Here is an 18,153-nt window from a genome sequence, read left to right on the forward strand (position 1 = left end):
ATACAATGTCAATAGTTTAAGTGGATATTCAAGTTCCAGTTTGTAAACCACCCTCTAGCAGTACCTTTTAAATAAATAGCACGATGATTTCGATTACTATGGAACCCAATTGCTGTACAAAATTACACAGAAGCTTTGACACCGGTAAGAACTTTAAAATAGCTATTTGCAGTCCATTTTAGTCATTAAATGAAATTTTGGTGGCAATGTTTTAAAAACGCCCTCTACCATTGCTTTTCATTTTCAAAATAAAATTTTAAAAATCTAACCATTACTACAAATGACTATTTAAATGCCATTATATGGGATTAAATTTTTTTGGCGACCAGTTTGAAAAAGCTACAATATTAGGGGTGGGCACTGACCCAAAAAATTTTCAGGAAGCAGTTTTTCTATGGCCAAATTTTATCAGGAAAAAGAATCTGTCAAAAAACATTTCACCAGATGAAGTCTTAGTTCGGGTTTTGGCGAAAATTCAAAATGGCCGCCAAAATAGGTGTTTTTTAGGGATTTTACCACTATTAGACTAGTTTTAGGCCAAAAGCACTAAGTAATATGTCTTTCTATATGTTTTTGAGGCCACTGATTCCATATCTGCCATTAATATAATACCCATATGAATATCTAGATGGCTAAAATTCAAAATGGCCGCCAAAATAGGTGTCTTTTAGGGATTTTACCACTATTAGTATAGTTTTAGGCCAAAAGCACTAAGTAATATGTCTTTCTATATGTTTTTGAGGCCGCTGATTCCATATCTGCCATTAATATAATGGCCATTTGAATATCTAGATGGCTAAAATTCAAAATGGCCGCCAAAATAGGTGCTTTTTCAAGATTTTGCCACTTTTTGTATAGGTTTAGCCAAAAGCACCAAGTAATATGTCTTCCTATATGTTTTTGAGGCTGCTAATTCCAAATCTACCATTTCTATAATGGCCAAATGAATATTTAGGTTAGATAATGGTAAAAATTCAAAACGGCCGCCAAAATCACATTTAAAAAAAAAAACTTTCTGCGGACAGTGAGCCATTTATATTGATATATTGAGTAATGTGTCTTTTTAGGTGTTTTCATTTCGCAGACTATGAATCTCTACTCTATTAAGCGATATGATTAATAGTGGCAATAATCACCTCAGTTAATACATTTTATAATGGTACATGAGGCACCATTATGTTAAATGTACCGCACCAAGGCATTTGTTTTTATATTATTGGTAGGCATGACTGTATATGTGACCGTCCACGGCGAATGAGCCGTAAATTCCTCCCCGGTCAATTTTGTTTCATTTCGTGTTTAAAAAATAAACATCATAAACTTAAAAATGGTATATCATTTGACTTCAAACGATATCCAGAAGCGTGGTTATGGTTTGTTAAACTTTGCTCCTTCAACAAAATTATAGCTTTTTACGTTTTTACATGTGTCTCCTTTTCCACATTGCTAGCAATATATATCAAACAGTCATAATTGGCGGTCATTTCAAATCATCCCCAAGTCAACGAGGTTTAAGAAAGTTCTCTCATTGTTGGTTATGCATACCTGTACAAAATACAATGCCTGGTAACCCACCACTTGAACAGGATTTAGCAAAAGCAAACAAAGACCAGTGCTATTAAAAGTTCTATAGCCGGCCATCTAAGGTAGAAGCTTATTATCCACTTCAACAATAGGATTATTGATTAGTTTTGACTATCAAAATAAGACGGATGTCGGGCCAGCAAGTTATCGATGAATACGACCTTCGTACACATTTTACACCGTAACACAGAATACAATTTAGGGAATTTACGGCTCGTTTGTGCTGCCGGGTCACATATGGTGTCAATTGTGTCATTTCAGCTTCATAACAGCTCACCATATAACAGCGGAAAAGCAAATATGAAGCCATAATATCGCTAAAGTGTTGCTGGATCACCGGGTAGTTCAGCTCTACAGCGAGGAATACATGGTTAAGTCTTTCGCTAATCTAAGAAATGGATCCTTTGTGATCGGTAGAATGATATTTCAGTGTCCAATGGCTAAAAAAGACAATGAACAATATAAGCAAATGGTGCCAGCCAAATTGAGGCAAGTGAAATGACAGAGGACTGGATCAACATGATCAAGAAGAGTGTCTGATGACCATGATGACAGCATAATCTCTAGGCAAAAGAATCCTCGCTGACTATGACCAATTCAAATCTCTACTCAAAAATCTGAAGATTGGTTTGATAAAGTCGGGGAAGTCAGGAAGGTGTTGCTAAGAGACCTTGAATTTTCGACATAGCCAGTGGTCATTGTATTTCTTGCTACGCTAGGCCTAGACCCATCGACCATGTGGTCACTCACCTATCATGTCATTGAGCTTGTGACCACCAGGTTTTGTGTATCGTTAAGTTTTGCGGTGACAACATTGTCTGCTCGATCGAGCGAGTGTTGGAGATTGAGATAATGTCCTCCAAGTAGCGGTTCATGGCTCAGCGACTTGGAAATACATGTGTTAGGTCTCCATTAATTTGACCTCCGTTGTTTGGAAGTGGAAGCAATATCAGCTCTGTTTGGCTCAGGCTCTGCATCATCACTGTCAATAAAGTGTCACTTGGAAAATCAACATTTTCTTGTTCCCAACTCCTGACCAAAGACAATGTTTACTGTGTGAAATATGATGCCTGCTAGATCATCCAGACTGACTTCATAGTCTGGTAGGCATGACCATCTATCTGGATTTGATTTACCAAAGCTTAACAGAGCTCGGAGTACTTAATGGCATGCTTCTTGTAGTCTAATTGCTAGTGTATAGGCATTCAAATTGCTCAACTCTGACAAAATATTGAAGTTAGGGTATACCAACTTGTTTATTGGATTCAAGGCATCCTGCATCTGCAGGCTCTTAGCAACACTTTCTTCTTGAATCAGTCCTCTGTTAGTTCACTTGTCACAAGCACAATTTGGCTTACATTGATTATTTGCGAATATTGGCTACTATACTATGACCATTTATATATTAATGGCAGATGTGGAATCAGCGGCGTCAAAAACATAGGCCTATAGAAAGACATATTACTTGGTGCTTTTGTCCTAAAACTATACAAAAAGTGGCATAATCTTGAAAAAACACCTATTTTGGTGGCCATTTTGTATTTTAGCCATCTAGATATTCATATGGCCATTATATTAATGGCAGATTTGGAATCAGCGGCCTAAAAAACATATATAGAGACATATTACTTGGTGCATTTGGCCTAAAACTATATAGAAAGTGGCAAAATCTTGAAAAAACACCTATTTTGGCGGCCATTTTGAATTTTCGTCAAAACCCGATCTAAGACTTCATCTGGTGAAAAATTTTTTGACAGATTCTTTTTCCTGATGCAATTTGGCCATAGAAAAACTGGTTCCTGTGTAAGTTTGCAGAAAAAAGGCCTTGTGTGCCCACCCCTAACAATATATCTTTGCTTTTCATTTACAAAAGTAGGCTTGTCACCATATTTGCAAAGAAAATAAAATGAAAAAGTCTCACAATGTCTTCAAATTGCTATTTATATGGGATTCTGGCGGCCATTTTGAAAAAGCGCCCTCATCATTTAACCCAGGGTCGACATATTTACAGACAATCTATTTCCATATGAGTAAGGTTTCCAAAAATATCTAGAAGGGGATGGTTTTGGTTCCTAGCCTAGGGCCTAAACTACCTCTAACAACCAGTTTCAATCAGTACAACGTTGAATTTAAATTTATAATAAGCGCATTTGTTTTTTTATAGCAAAAGTGAATCTGATTATCGAAAAATAGTGCTTAATTTTATTTTATGTTGATGGTGAAGTGACATTGCAAACTGCAAAACTGTTTCTCGGAGAGGAACTAATCATTTGTGATGCAATCAAGCAAAATCAGTCGGAACTCGGTAAAATTAAATTTCCAGTTTACTATAGAATAGTTAAAAGCATTTACAAAGCTGGATTTTGCAGATAACCCCATTGAAATTGAACAACCAGTTATGAGCAATTAAAGAGTTTCCAAAACAAGAGGAAACAAAAGGAAATATTTCCTTCGTTTGGCTATATCTCAAAATCAATATTTGCGAGTTCCGACTGATTTTGCTTGATCGGATCACATTTTGGACACTCTGTAGATATGTTTACTTATTCAATTTTCTTATTATAACACCGTTACTTAAAATTGCTCAAAGGGCTTTCCATTATTGCAGTTAGTCAATAACAATTAGGCGCAATGATATACAGTAGCTAAAGCCAGTGGCACTTTATGGTCGATGCATGGCAAATAAATCTAGTGAGTAAATTGATGAATGATAATACAAAATGCTAACAATTTCCTTTCTGTTGGAAAATGTTTGTCAAAATTAAACAATATTTTTTATATTTATATATGTATTATACAGTAATACTTAAAATATGTGTAAAGTCAGACCCCTTTACGCCCTATGTACAAAGTGCTACACTAAACTGCGTAAGGCGATATAACCAAATTAGTTCTATCCTTCGATCGACCATCCATGCATGTCGAACCTTATTATTTATTTATTATTCAATTGATTGACTATTGTTAATTATGAATTGTATAAATTATGTATCTGTGCATGTATTGATATTGACCAATACAAAGTCACCATTCATTCTGATTAATTAGTTGATAGGTCATAACTTACCAACATCGAATCTGCATCGAAGGTCGATACAAAGATCGAACAAATTTGATTCTGGTACCTAATGTAACCGATCTTCCATAAGTGCATAATCTACAAACAGTTGTCATGAATCCCTTAAATTTATATGCACTCTAAAGAAAAAAATATGATCATTTTGGCAAACTGAAAATTGTGTCCAAAATATATTGCCAAAACTTGTTATTTGCCTAAAATATTGCATTAAGCATTTCAAATAAATAAGTCATGCATACAGATCAAAATAATTAATATATCTAGTTTCCACCATTACTTAGTCTGGGATTGGTAATTGATATTTAAATGTTTCTCCCCGGGTTTGGTAGTGACGTAAGTACGGTTTTTCGGCTGCAATATCCATTCGCACGTTTCAACCTAATTCAACAGAGCAGTAGCGTAGCCAGCGTGGAGGCGGAGGAGGGAGTGTTGAGGAGGACAGGGGTCAGAGTCTCTCCCCTCCGACAAAAAATGAAAGAAAAAAAATGCCACTCTGACAAAAAATGAAAGAGAAAATCTAGAGGGCAATCGAAAAGAAAAGAGAGAAGGAGCCCTTTTCCACCCACCAGTTAGTGTAAAATACAAATTTTTGGCTCACTGTCCCAATAAAGCCTTTTTGGAAGCTCAAAGACATGTACAGTCTCTATAAAATATAAAACCGATATGTTTATTGTATGACGTAACTCCAATTTTTTTTAACTGTTCCCCCCCCCCATGTAGTAAAATAGACGTTTGTCGGCACACAACCGCGTTTTAAAAGGATTGAGGTTACTATATATCAGCAGCTTAGCCAGCAGGGGGTATGGGGCAGAGCGCCCGCTGACAAAAATGAAAGAAAAAAGTGCCCTTCTGACAAAAAATGAAAGAGAAAATCTGGAGGGCAAAGGACAAGAAAGGGGCAAAGAACAAAGAATCTCTTTTCCACCAAAATGATTCCCGATCTTTTTATCCCTGGGCGAAAATAGTGTAAATTGCCAAATGTCTAAATAATAAAACCGGTATATGTATTGTATGATGCAAGTCCCCATTTTTTTTTTTCAACTGTGCCCTGAAATGTTATCCCTCCCCGGCAAAGAAAGCTGGCTACGCCCATAGTCACTATCAGATTCAAGGTGAAACGAGGTGCTGGACCAATTCTGTTAAACTAATTTAATTACACGGAAAAACAGTGGCATGATCGACGGAATTATATAAATAAACATGTTATGTTTATCTAATTTAATTAATTAACGCCTAGGTGCATTTTTACCTTTTGCGTCAAAAGAAGCATATTTAAAACTTTTTTTTTTTCAATTTCAATGTATCAGTGTGCTCATTCGTGCTGGTGATCTAGAGAAATTAGATAGAAGTACCATGTGAAATGTTTCACGGAGAGGAATAAACACTCTGCAGACACATTAATCTATTACACATTAATGTTATAAACTGCGCAACACCATCAAATGGTGCAATATTGCAATATCATCATTGCACCGAAACAATATTCATTAGGATGTGAGACGTAATAATAATAAACATGGCAAATAAACTGGGCATCAATCCGGTGAATAAATTGATAAATGGAAAATCAATTGCTGAAATATTTCTGTTGGAAAATGTTTTATTGTACATATCAATTGGTTAATATGAAACATTTTTCATACTCTGTGTCATAAAATGTGAAGGTTACAAGAGACTCGTGTAGCTGGTCAATTAGAATACACACCAATGTACAGACGTCTGTCACAAATGATCAGGGTAACATTAATAATACAATCTTACAATAAATATATTAATTTTATTACTACAATAGGATACCACGAAGGAGGTGTCACTTGCACTGAAAAATGATATTCTAGGGATCAAAAATAATATCGTAAAACATATGGAGGTAGGCGTTCATTTTCCTGCTGGCAATATATCGATTCGCAAGCGCCAACCTTAATTCACAGAATATACATATTATGCACATGTTTAGGCCTACAAGAGCGGTTTGTTGGCACGCAACCGTATAAAAGCACTGACGTTATTACCATACTCCAGGTGAAACGAGATTTAGGGACCAAGGGACCCATACGAATTAGATACTATTGCTTAAAGCCTTAAGCATTTTTCTTCCAAAATGATGGTATGCAAAGTTCACAATACATTTGGACGCGAAAAACATTGAAAATTTGCAAAGAAACAACATCATAAACTTCACCTCTATCACACGAAATATCTCGAGTTTTTTGTATTAAGACGCCGAGTGCGGCCCAGAGTTTGGTTATGCTCCCTCGACATGTGTGGAGGGAGCGTAACCAAACTGGCTTCGAAGGAGATGTTCCGACATATTATCATAATCTGAAAAATTATGATAATATGTCGGACCAACAGAAAATCATCCCGTTTGACAGTTTGCTCATGGATGTAAGTTGGAACATGTGTAAGTATTACAAATATGCCAAGAGTCGGTTTTGAAAAAATAAAGGTATACATATTCTGAAAAACGATCGTACATTAAAGCTTTAACGTCAAAAGAAGCGCATTCAAACATCAGGAAGTTACTAAAAGCGCAATAAGTTTCTTCGAAATGAAATTGGGTTATTTCATGATGTGGCAAATTGTAATTGTAATTATGTTTTGAATTGCCGAGACATTAGTTTTTACAAACAAATATCTTTTTTGAAGAACATATGCTGTCATTCCAGGTGACGGAATGCGACCATAAATGGCCGCAATTTTCAGCACCACCACCATTTGGTTCGCCTAGGTCCCAGTGTGCGTAGTTCACTTGACTGCCATCACTCCACTTAAATGTACCTTCAGTGGCCTGGTCACTCAATCCGATCCACACCTTCAAAAATAAAGTGCACAATTAGATCCAGTTATTAATACATGTTATACTTAATGACCAACCAAAAAAAAAAGGGCTCCATAATAGATTGCATAATAGAGATACATTGTGAGATGTGTGAGGTGAATCAGCTGTAGGTAAGGCCAAAATTGGGGAAAGGTTGTCAAATTCTCATTAAATGTCAAAAGTTTCTCATTGAACACCGTTTTAAAGTATTCCTCCAGCCATAAGGATTTCGATTCGAACAAATTATAGTTTGACCTAACCCTGACGCGTCATTCTTAAGTTATAAGCAAAACGGTCATATTTTGGGCTATAATAATAACCATACTTATTTGAGTTACCAAAATACAAACAATACAATACAACATACAAGCAAATAAATGGTAATTTCGGAAAGAAAAAATACACTTATAAGTCCAAAAGTAGGGTTGGGCGAATCTGAACTTTTTTACAAAACTAATTTAAAACAAGTTGTTTCTATGGCCAAATTCGCCGTAAAATACGAATCTGCCAAAATTTTTGACCTCCGATGACGTTTGACCCCTGTCCTATTCAAAAATTCAAAATGGCTGCCAAAATAACATCTTTTTGCGTGTTTGTGGCATATTTTAATATATACATTTTTGTGAAATGTGAAAAATGTGAAAAATATCAAATTGTAATAATTTGTCATAAAATTTGTATTATATCGTGAATTTCAAAAAATGAAAATTATTTGATATCAGAAAGACATTCTTCGTATTCAGAATGCAATTCGATATGCCTGATGTGCTCTCATATCCCACAAAAAATACTGTCGAAACGCTCAAAACGCGCATCCAGATCTCTTAACCGAAAAGAACTACTTTGCAAATTTTGCTAACTCCGGGTTACAGTAGCCCAGATATTCACTAAATCCGACAAATGAAAGTCAACGATAGATTTGAAGATCTGTGTAAAGAATTGAGACAATCCATTCAAAATGCTGTGAAACGAGAATCAAAGTTGTCAGCAGATATTGATGCTTTGTTGAAAAATATCATAGTGTAAAATACAAAATGCAGGTTGCTCGCAGTTACTAGAAATTACAAAATGCAATGAAATACTATGTAAACACATGTAGACTATAATCCTGTTTATATTTCTACTCCTTAGAGAAGTAGATTTCAGCAGTTTTCTTCAAGTTGGATGATATTCAATGTTGGCAACTCATAATTCGTATATGGTAACTGCTAATTAAGTTAAAAGTGTCTAATTTGTGTTCCCAAACATCAAAACATAGATAAATACATTATTTGTAGCCATGTTTCTGTCAAAATATGCTAATACAAGCAAAATGACGTCATTTTGGCAGCCATTTTGAATTTCTGTCAACTGATAACTCCTACAGGGTACTCCAAATCTTCTTATAAGTGTCAATGTTGTGCTCCCAAATCATACAAATATATGAAAAGACTTATTTGAAGCCACGTATCTATCAAGATATGCTATTACAAGGAAAATGACGTCATTTTAGCGGCCATTTTGAATTTTCTGGCGACTGAACTTGTACAAGGTACAGATAATCATCTCAAAAGTGTCAAATTTGTGTTTCTCAACCCCAAAAATATATAAAAAAACATATTGAAGCTCTTTATCTATTAAAATATGCCACAAACAAGCAACAGGGGTCAAACGTCATCAGAGGTCAAAAATTTTGGCTGATTCGTGTTCTACGGCAAATTTGGCCATGGAAACAACTTGTTTCAAAAAAAGTATGGTGATTCGCCCAACCCTACCAAAAGAGAGTGCTTTCCTTTACTGTTAAATAACATAACATATCAGCAGTAAATTGAATGGTGGTCTATTAAAATACACCAAACACAAAATAACAAGGACATTCATAATTGGTTATATAAACAGTTTGAAGCAAAATTACTAGGAGACAAAAATCGGCGATCGCTCGAAAAATCTGTTAATATCAACCAGTCACAGATGTTTCACGGAAAAAATTGTAATCATATATTGCTACGGTAGTTATTCCGATTATTATATCACTTCTAGGGCGAATTAGGGGAGAGCGGGGAGTGTTCGCCCTATTTTTTTCTGACCAGCCTAGCGATGTCAATTTTAAGGTAAGGGATGACCTGTCTAGCCCATGTGATGGCCCTATGTCTTAGCTATATACGGCCACAATCCCATAACTATTATAGGCCTTATAAGGTTGGCCCATATGGTGGGGTCGGGTAAGTTCACCCTAATCACAAAAAAAGGTTTAAACATTGCACAACAATAACATATTCAATGCAAACATTTAGCAAGAGTATATAGGGCACTCATTCTCTTCTGGGGAGTTACTAAATTTGTTGCAGAGGTCGGGTTCGGGTAAAATGTAAGGGTCCAAAGTGAGCTTAAACGTATCATGTTTACAACTTCGGGGAGATTATGGATTAGGACATAAACGGTGTTATGAGTATTAAATACTGATACCACATAACTTTTAAAAACATGCTTTTCAGTAGTTTTACCTTGTTTAATGGTATAATAATCAATATTTTGCATAATACGCTGATGGGGCAGGTCCGCCCTCCAGTTTGGGGTAAGTCCGCCCGGGGAAGATATAGGGCGAAAATGACCCAGCCTCGAAAGGGTGAACGTGCCCCTTGTGCACATTTTTGTATTTTCTTCAGGGTATGCAAAATATAAATCGAATAAGGAGTTTCTAACTGCATTAAGGCTACATACTCTTTTTGGTTGAAATTTTTGGCGGGAAATAATCCCGCCAAAACATTAAAGTAATCTTTTCCCAAAACTAAATATCATAGTCAGGAAATTAATGATGCATCTGGTAGCTTAGATCATAACTTTCATTATACTTAGTTGCAATAATCCCAGATAATTCTTGATTTGGTTTTACAGAGTCTTGAATTGTCGATGTTTTTGATCGAAAAACATCACTCGGTGTATTTTGAAACTCGAGGCATTAACTTTTCTCAAATTAGCCCCAAATCATAATGTATTATATGCACGTGTAGCAAACACCAATGGGAATAATTGGACGTTGTTTGCGGAAAGTAAATTTGGTTTGATTTTATTTCACAATAATTCTAAGGTGAGAATTTTGACCTGACATTTCCTTTTTGGATTTCCAATTTAAATTCATTGATATGTGATATTTTGAATAAATAAAGAGTACGCTTACCTTTCTGCAATACTTCCCGGTATCATTGAGCATCTGCTGATAGCCAACATTTTAGCTGAAAACAGTCCCTTCTTCCTATCATTTTTGAACAAAATATGGTTCAAAAGTACGTACACTGCGCAGGTAATGAAGAGAGCTATTTACGGTGGGGTATCTATTGTAAGTATTTGTATCTATTATCGCAAGTGACAAGACGTGTCAAGCAGGTGCATACATAAGGGCGGTATATTCAAACGGTATTGTCTGGATCATTGAGTATCGATTGCGCACGTATACACGGATGTGTGTGGTCCTCCCCAGGTTTTAACATGAATTACAAATGACGTCGTGAATGACCCAGCGTTTTCATTTTATTATTACAAAATTAATCATCGTTTATCACGAGTCCTAAGAGTCGTACCAGTTCAATTCATCAAAATCCATTTGTATTAAATAAAAAACAAACAGACAAGTAGAGTCATATGTCTTTCTATGACTGTATTCCTACGAAAATCTGATTTTCAATACACTATAAACGTGTTGATATGTATATCTTTGACAATCGCCGAACGTTAAGCACAGTCACCGTGGCACAATATGCATCTTTAGCATTCATAGTGCCTTGGCAGTGGTTCGGACCCTGGTGAAAATTTTAGTATTTTTATTCTTTTTACTAATGCGCTGTGCCGTTTTTCAAACACGCCCCTGAATGAAATTGATGGGCAAGTACCCTTAAATCTTTGACAAATCCCATATGTTCCCAATACAAATATCCATTAAAACCCCGCCTATGTATTTATGTATGAATGATAATACAACATTATTAATGCAAGAAAAAATTACGTTTTGATGTAATTGTTTTGTTTTGGCTGCAGTTCACTGAACACGTCCCTATATGTCGCGTAGCTAACATGAGAAGTTTATAATGACCTATGTCGACTAATTTTGCCATCCCCAAATTCCCCGATAGCCGCAGTGCTGAGAAACAAGGGGTGGGCGAACCTGCCCCTATGCAAATTGTGACTCACATTATACGATCCACTAATCCCGTTGACAAAGCTGTTTTCGGCTGAGGAATGGATGCTCACAAGATGAGCTCCATACTGATTGTTGCAATATATTTCAGCAGCAGACCATGATTTAGAAATGGCAACATAATTGTAGCAATTTCCTTGCCATTCATGAGAACAAACACCTACAATGAGAAAAAAGTAAGGGCAACATAATAGTTGTGCTAATGAAATGTGTTATGCAGACACGACGGTGTGATCCGCACACACTTCCAATACAAATACAAAGTCTGTTTCTATTATTGAGTGCAAACAAGAAACGTGTTTTTCAAACACATTTCGCGAAAAGATATAAAATAAATAAATACATAAATAAATAAAAAATAAATAAACTTCGAGCTACATTTATAGACATAATCCAGAACGTTTAATTTTCAATATTGAGCCCAGCTATATAATTAACTTGCAGCTATGGCGTGAATTAAAGTTTGAAAGCCGAAAATGTAGGAATTGGTCGTATATGTAGTGCATAAAAGTCCAGGATATTATAATATTTTAACTTAATTAACAATAAACATAGTGTTTCATGTCCCAGATTCAATTATCCACACACGTGTTATGTTATGGTAGCAGTCTAGCAGACACTCTATCCATGTTCACTTCAGTTCAGTTCAGTTAGTAAGTAAAGAATATTGTAATGCAGATGGGACATATTTAGAACCACTTCAATAAATGCAATATTTAAGGGAACAAACCAAAAGATCGATGACATCCTATAAACGAAACTAGTTTTGTTCAGGGGGGAGGGGGTAAAAATACTCGATTACGTTTGTACAATGAAGAATGTGTCATTATGTCAAAATTTTCAACATTTCATTATTACGTTTCTGGCAGGGAGGGAGGGGGTCGGCTGAGAAACGAAACTAGTTGCATTTATAGGACAACATCGATCTTTTGGTTTGTTCCCTAATAATATTAATGAGATGATGATGGTATTAATACAAAGTAATTCTATAATAATTACTTTGTTCAGACGGACATAAACATTTTCAAGATTTTAAGCCTCAAAAAGTAGAAATTAAATTCTAAGCATACCGCGGAATGTGGGGATGTTGCCCGTGGGGTCGACGCTAAGTCAGGTGTGCGTGAGCGAGCTCAAAAATAGGGCAAATAGCGCGAATAGGGCAAAAAAACTTCGAGCAATATGGTGAGTGATGTCGACAGATCTGAACGCTGTACCGGCGCACAGTGGGCCAGAATCGCCTCAAAGTGTGCCAAAATTATAAACGGACAATCAAACGCATACAAACATGGTAAAATGACTATATTAGGGGTTTTCGAGGCTGCAGAATTCAATGGAAGCATTTTTAGAAATGTATGACGTCATCAAAATGCTGAACGGTGATTGGTCGGTTATTTTACAACAGTATTTCAGATGATATATGTTAAAATTTTAATTGAAAAAGCAAAATAGGGGTTCAAGGGGAGCAAAATTCAATGATGACATTTTGGAAAGCGTATGACGTCATTAATATGCTGATATATGATTGGTCAATTATTCCTCCCGCCATAATTCAAATGCCTGTGTAAGAATTATTATAAAACTTTCAAATCGGGGGTTTTAAGGACTGCGGAATCCAATAGAGCCATTTTCCAAGGCATATGACGTCATTAAAATAACGAGCCGTGATTGGTTAATTACTCTTACAACAGTGATTCAAATGTCCGATTGGAAAGTATTATCAAATAGCATATTCAAGGTTATACGGATTGCAAAATTCACTGACGGCATTTTCTAATACGTATGACATCAATAAAATGCAGACATTGTAATTGTTTAAATAAGTAAACAAACAACCAGCCAGACTAAATGTTGGGGTGGGCCTGGGGTGCAGACAGGTGGGGGGAAAAATTTGTAGGTGATTCTTCCTGCCGGACTCCAAAACGTTGCCATTGTCTTAAACGTAATTTTGGCCCTAATTTGCAACCCATTAATATACCAATTTCCTTGAAAAAGCAACCGATTTTGCTCAAATTGGGTGCTTTTACCAATATGTTTATCAAAATACACAATAATACTGGGCGTTTTCGTCTATGGTGAAAAACCACCCATCGCTTTATCAAAATTGTAAAAAAAAGCACCTAAAAAGGCAAGCACATAATACGTATACCATGTCAATGGATGATCCCCACCCCGGATGTTACAACTTCAACGTCATCACAAACGACAATAAATAATTTGATTCAAATTGCAATTCTCCATTACAGACACGTGATTTGGTCGTTCGCTATAAATGCGAATGTGAATTAGATTTTTTTCAAGTAGGCCTAGACGTAATACCAAATCTAGATGTCACATTTAAAATTGGCAGACCATGGGGTTCTTGTGTCTTGAGTTTCTTTCATGCATAAAGTCTATAATTTATATGAATGTTCAAAGCAGAATAGAATGTGCATGTAATATATGAATGCACGTTTCAATCAAAAGGCTAATGAGGTTAGAATAGACCTAGGCCTACTCTAATTCCCTGATATTCATAATTTTAAAAACAATTATTTTCCGACCAAAACGACCACAACTTTATCACATGTCCTTAATGTCAGCACAGAGCTTAGGGTTTTTCATATGAACTGTGAAACTGAGCTACTTTCATGAAATTGTTTTTATGATATATACCATTATCATGATTAAAACGTCACAAAACTAATCCAAAAACTAATCCAAATGTATAGTTAGCATATGCCTTGTGATGCTGCGTATATCAGGCTCTTTTTCTTCTAAAAGATCATGTGCTTTCCTTTTCTTTGAACGATCGACAGTGCCTCCCACATATTCGATGGACGTCTCGGCCCTTCTAGGAGGTGCTGGTGCTGATAAGTTCCTTCAGAATGAGCAGTGCTACGAACCTCTGCAGCTGAAAGTTCAGCTGCTGCATTGGAGTTCTTCATCAAATGTCAGTTTCCGGTTAAGCCAGTCTTTATTTTGAGTGTAAAATAATCCACATAGTGTCTACAGTGTCTTTTAATACCTTTCAAAATGTTAAGCTATATGTTATCTGGCAGTTCAATTCTATGATGAATGTGCAAAGCATCCATACAAACATGGTAGGGCCTATGATAAATTTATATCTGAAAGTGAGCCTGCTGCATAAGCAGCATAAAAAACGTTTTTGATAAAGATTCCATGATTTTGTTTTATCTCGAACAATGATGTTTTAAAATATTGAGACCTTATATGCTATTTCTTAGAGCAGAGTTGTAGTGAAAACCGCAAAATCCCAAGGGTATTTAAGCAATATGAGGGCGCCATGCACATGACATGATAAACCCGTACGCCGTACTGATCCATCAAAATCAGCTGAAATGTGAGCAAATAGGGTACATTGTATGGACCCTGGAATGCAGGCTGGCAAATATTTGAAAAACCATTGCCATCAACATAGTTCTAAGACTTGTCTACAACTGATAACATTATTTTTTGAACAGGAATCGACAGGAATCCAAACTAAATTTCTATTTTTTCCCAAAAATGCATATTTTTACCGTATTTCACCAAATTAGCCCCCTCATTACTCCTGATTAATACAATTATTTATATTTTGGCTTGAATGATCTGGTTTGACTACTACTAGGTATGACATATGCACAATGGCAAGACAACAGTTTCTCATTTACTAACGTTACATTAGTTGTTCTCAAAATTCACACTTTTACCATTTTAAGAGAAAATTTGACACTTTTGGGTCAAATTCATGACTAAACGACACTTATGAAATCCATCGAAACATATATTATGGGCCAAATAATATACTTCAGAATGTTTTCTTTCTCAAACAACTGAAAAAGTTTGGAAATTCCACATTCACCAAATTTTAATTTTGGCACACTTTGATTCCGCCCTGGCCCACTGTGCGGCGTCAGGTGAATTCAAGAACACTTAGGGAGCACAGACATCGAACATTCCAATCTATGCGTTATTAATCTATGAATCTAAGTAAGTCACTGAGTTGTGTCCGCATGAGCAAGGTGGTTGCACTGGAGTGGTGAATTATGGGAAGGGGAACATATTCTCTATGCGTTGAAGCTCTGATATCTCAGTGTCGATTACAGTAAGTATTCGGTCAGCAAACAACATTTTATATCCACACACATTCTTCTGGGCTACAATTAATAACCGCATTCAGTAAAAGATAATAATTATAGTATGCTTTACATGGAAATGCTGTTTATGATGACAATTTAGTCTTATTTAGAACTTGTGCTCTACAAAAATATCTGACTCCCCTTTAAACTTACGCTGTTCACAGTTGATTCCTGTCCAGCCAGGAGCACATGTGCACCTGTAGTCGTTGATAAGATCATAACATGTTCCACCATTGAAACATGAAATACTAGCACATTCATTCACGTCTGAAATAAATGAAGAATTAAAAACATCATTAACGAAACTTGATTTATATCAAAGGCATTCAGACTTTCGCACAAATATTAGGACACCATTTCGATATTATGCGCTATAACAGGTGTAGGATTAGAAACATGTAAGGAAACATTTAAATATGCAAATTTTGTGTTCGCTACGCTCTCATTTTGGTATGTTGAAATGGGGCAGGCAAATATTTTTAGGCAAGTCGAAAGGAGGGCAAGCGATTATTGGCAGACTATTTTGAGAATTCACCATCCGTTGGAATACATACACGTACACATAACCAGCATACGCAAGCGTTTTTTAACATATTATATTTTGAGTTTTGATTTGGGCTAATGCACTTAATTGTTGCGTTTAATAAAGGTCATGAAAATGTTTGGTTTTTTTTATCAAAACACAAAACGTTGTCAAAATACTATTGTAAAATAGTTTAGGCAAACATTTTTGCCAACTATTTTGTCAACACTTAAATAAAATTGATAGAATATTTTGTTTTTGTAAAATATTTTTGAACATTGTGAAGACGTTTTATATCCTTTAGTTTCCCTTTAGTAAGCATGATAAGTAGACATTTGAACGTTTTCTTGCAACCTGTTCTAATCTTTTGCGAATAATGTCCAAGACATTTTGTGTTTGCTGGGTAATTGTGGCACAGCACCTACGTAACTAACATGTGTTTATGGTCTAGAAACAGGTATTTGCTAATCAATATGCATAGTTATACAGTGATGTAACCCTCAATGTTTCAGCACAGAACAAACCTTCAAATATCCGCACACATTATTCTAGAATACAATTATTAATAGCCGCATTCAATAAAAGATAATACAGTGTGCTTTACACCCCTTTAGGTGTTGTTTATGATGGAAATTTAGTCTTATTTGGAACTTGTGCTTGAAAATCTATCTGATTTCCCCCTCAAACCTACTCTGTTCGCAGTTGATTCCTGTCCATCCAGGAACACATATGCACGTGTAGTTGTTGACAAGATCATAACATGTTCCACCATTGAAACACGAAATACTAGCACATTCATCCACGTCTGAAATGATTAAAGAATTAAACATCATCAATAATGAAACTTGATTTATGTCAAAGGGATGCAGACAGGTGGTACGGAGCTACAAACAACATTTATACGCAGTAATGCTATGAGGAGGTGGGGTGGTTGAGCGCTCATAAAACCAGGGTTGACCCACCAAAGACTGGTCCTAAGTAAAGGTGAATTTTCCCAACAACTAAATCAACCTCAAAGATTGATGTACCAGGATTGCTTATCTTAAAACAGTAAAAAAAATAGGCTAAGAAGGTGGAAGCGCTGGTTATACCAATGAACTATTCCTCCCTACTAATACTACTATTACTACTACCACCACCACTACTACTACATGTATTATATATTATCAATTAATGCTTCTATACATGATCATTGTTTTACCACAATAAGCGCGGTCCAAAAGTACATCAAGTATATCCTTCTCCCAGTTATGTCGCATAGTAAGTGGCCACGGGTCATCCACAAACCAAAGATCTCCATCTTCATACTCTTCATCCAGTCCTGGACAGGTTTTCATATTTTTGGTGCTACAACACCTTGACAGAAACATATTTCTAGATACGATAGAGACCATCTTAAGGCACCACCTCTTGAAGGATCTGGTCTTTCTTTCAGGACACATACTTGGCTCTGCACCACTGCCAGAGTTGTAAACGAAAAAGATATTGAAAACAAAGTTAAGATTTATACTACATTATGATAGTGTTTTTTGTGAAATATGTTTGTTTACGAGTAGTATACTTTATCTCTATTATATAGCAGTGGCGTTCCGAAAATTAATCAAATTAGTGATGTTCCTGTTTGTCCTGTTTTAGTCACACTTATTGCATTTTTTTTCTTCTTCTTTTTTTTTTTTTTTTTTTTTTTTTGCAGCAGGTATTTTGGTAGAGGGTCAGTTGGACGTTGTTTCATTTTTGTCCACCTTGGATATTTGCTCGGGAAAACATGCTAAATAATAGACACTAAGACAGCGCCTGATCGCTTTTAGGAGCAGACTACCATGCGGGCTAATTGCTTTTTTTTGCTGAATTATACAC

The 18,153-nt window shown here is 35.8% G+C and overlaps 1 protein-coding gene across 1 annotated transcript; it reads right to left on the reverse strand.

The window, feature by feature from the left end:
* Positions 1 to 7,280: 7,280 nt before the first annotated feature.
* On the reverse strand, positions 7,281 to 17,739 carry LOC140167614 (brevican core protein-like). The gene is made up of 4 exons (XM_072190913.1): positions 17,498 to 17,739; positions 15,927 to 16,040; positions 11,649 to 11,815; positions 7,281 to 7,478 (listed from the first exon to the last, which is right to left on the reverse strand). The coding sequence occupies exons 1-4, from the start codon at positions 17,736 to 17,738 to the stop codon at positions 7,281 to 7,283; spliced, it is 720 nt and encodes a 239-aa protein (XP_072047014.1). The 5' UTR covers position 17,739.
* Between the last annotated feature and the right edge of the window lie 414 nt (positions 17,740 to 18,153).

The sequence above is a fragment of the Amphiura filiformis genome, chromosome 13, assembly GCF_039555335.1.
Source record: "Amphiura filiformis chromosome 13, Afil_fr2py, whole genome shotgun sequence".
NCBI classification, from domain to species: domain Eukaryota; kingdom Metazoa; phylum Echinodermata; class Ophiuroidea; order Amphilepidida; family Amphiuridae; genus Amphiura; species Amphiura filiformis.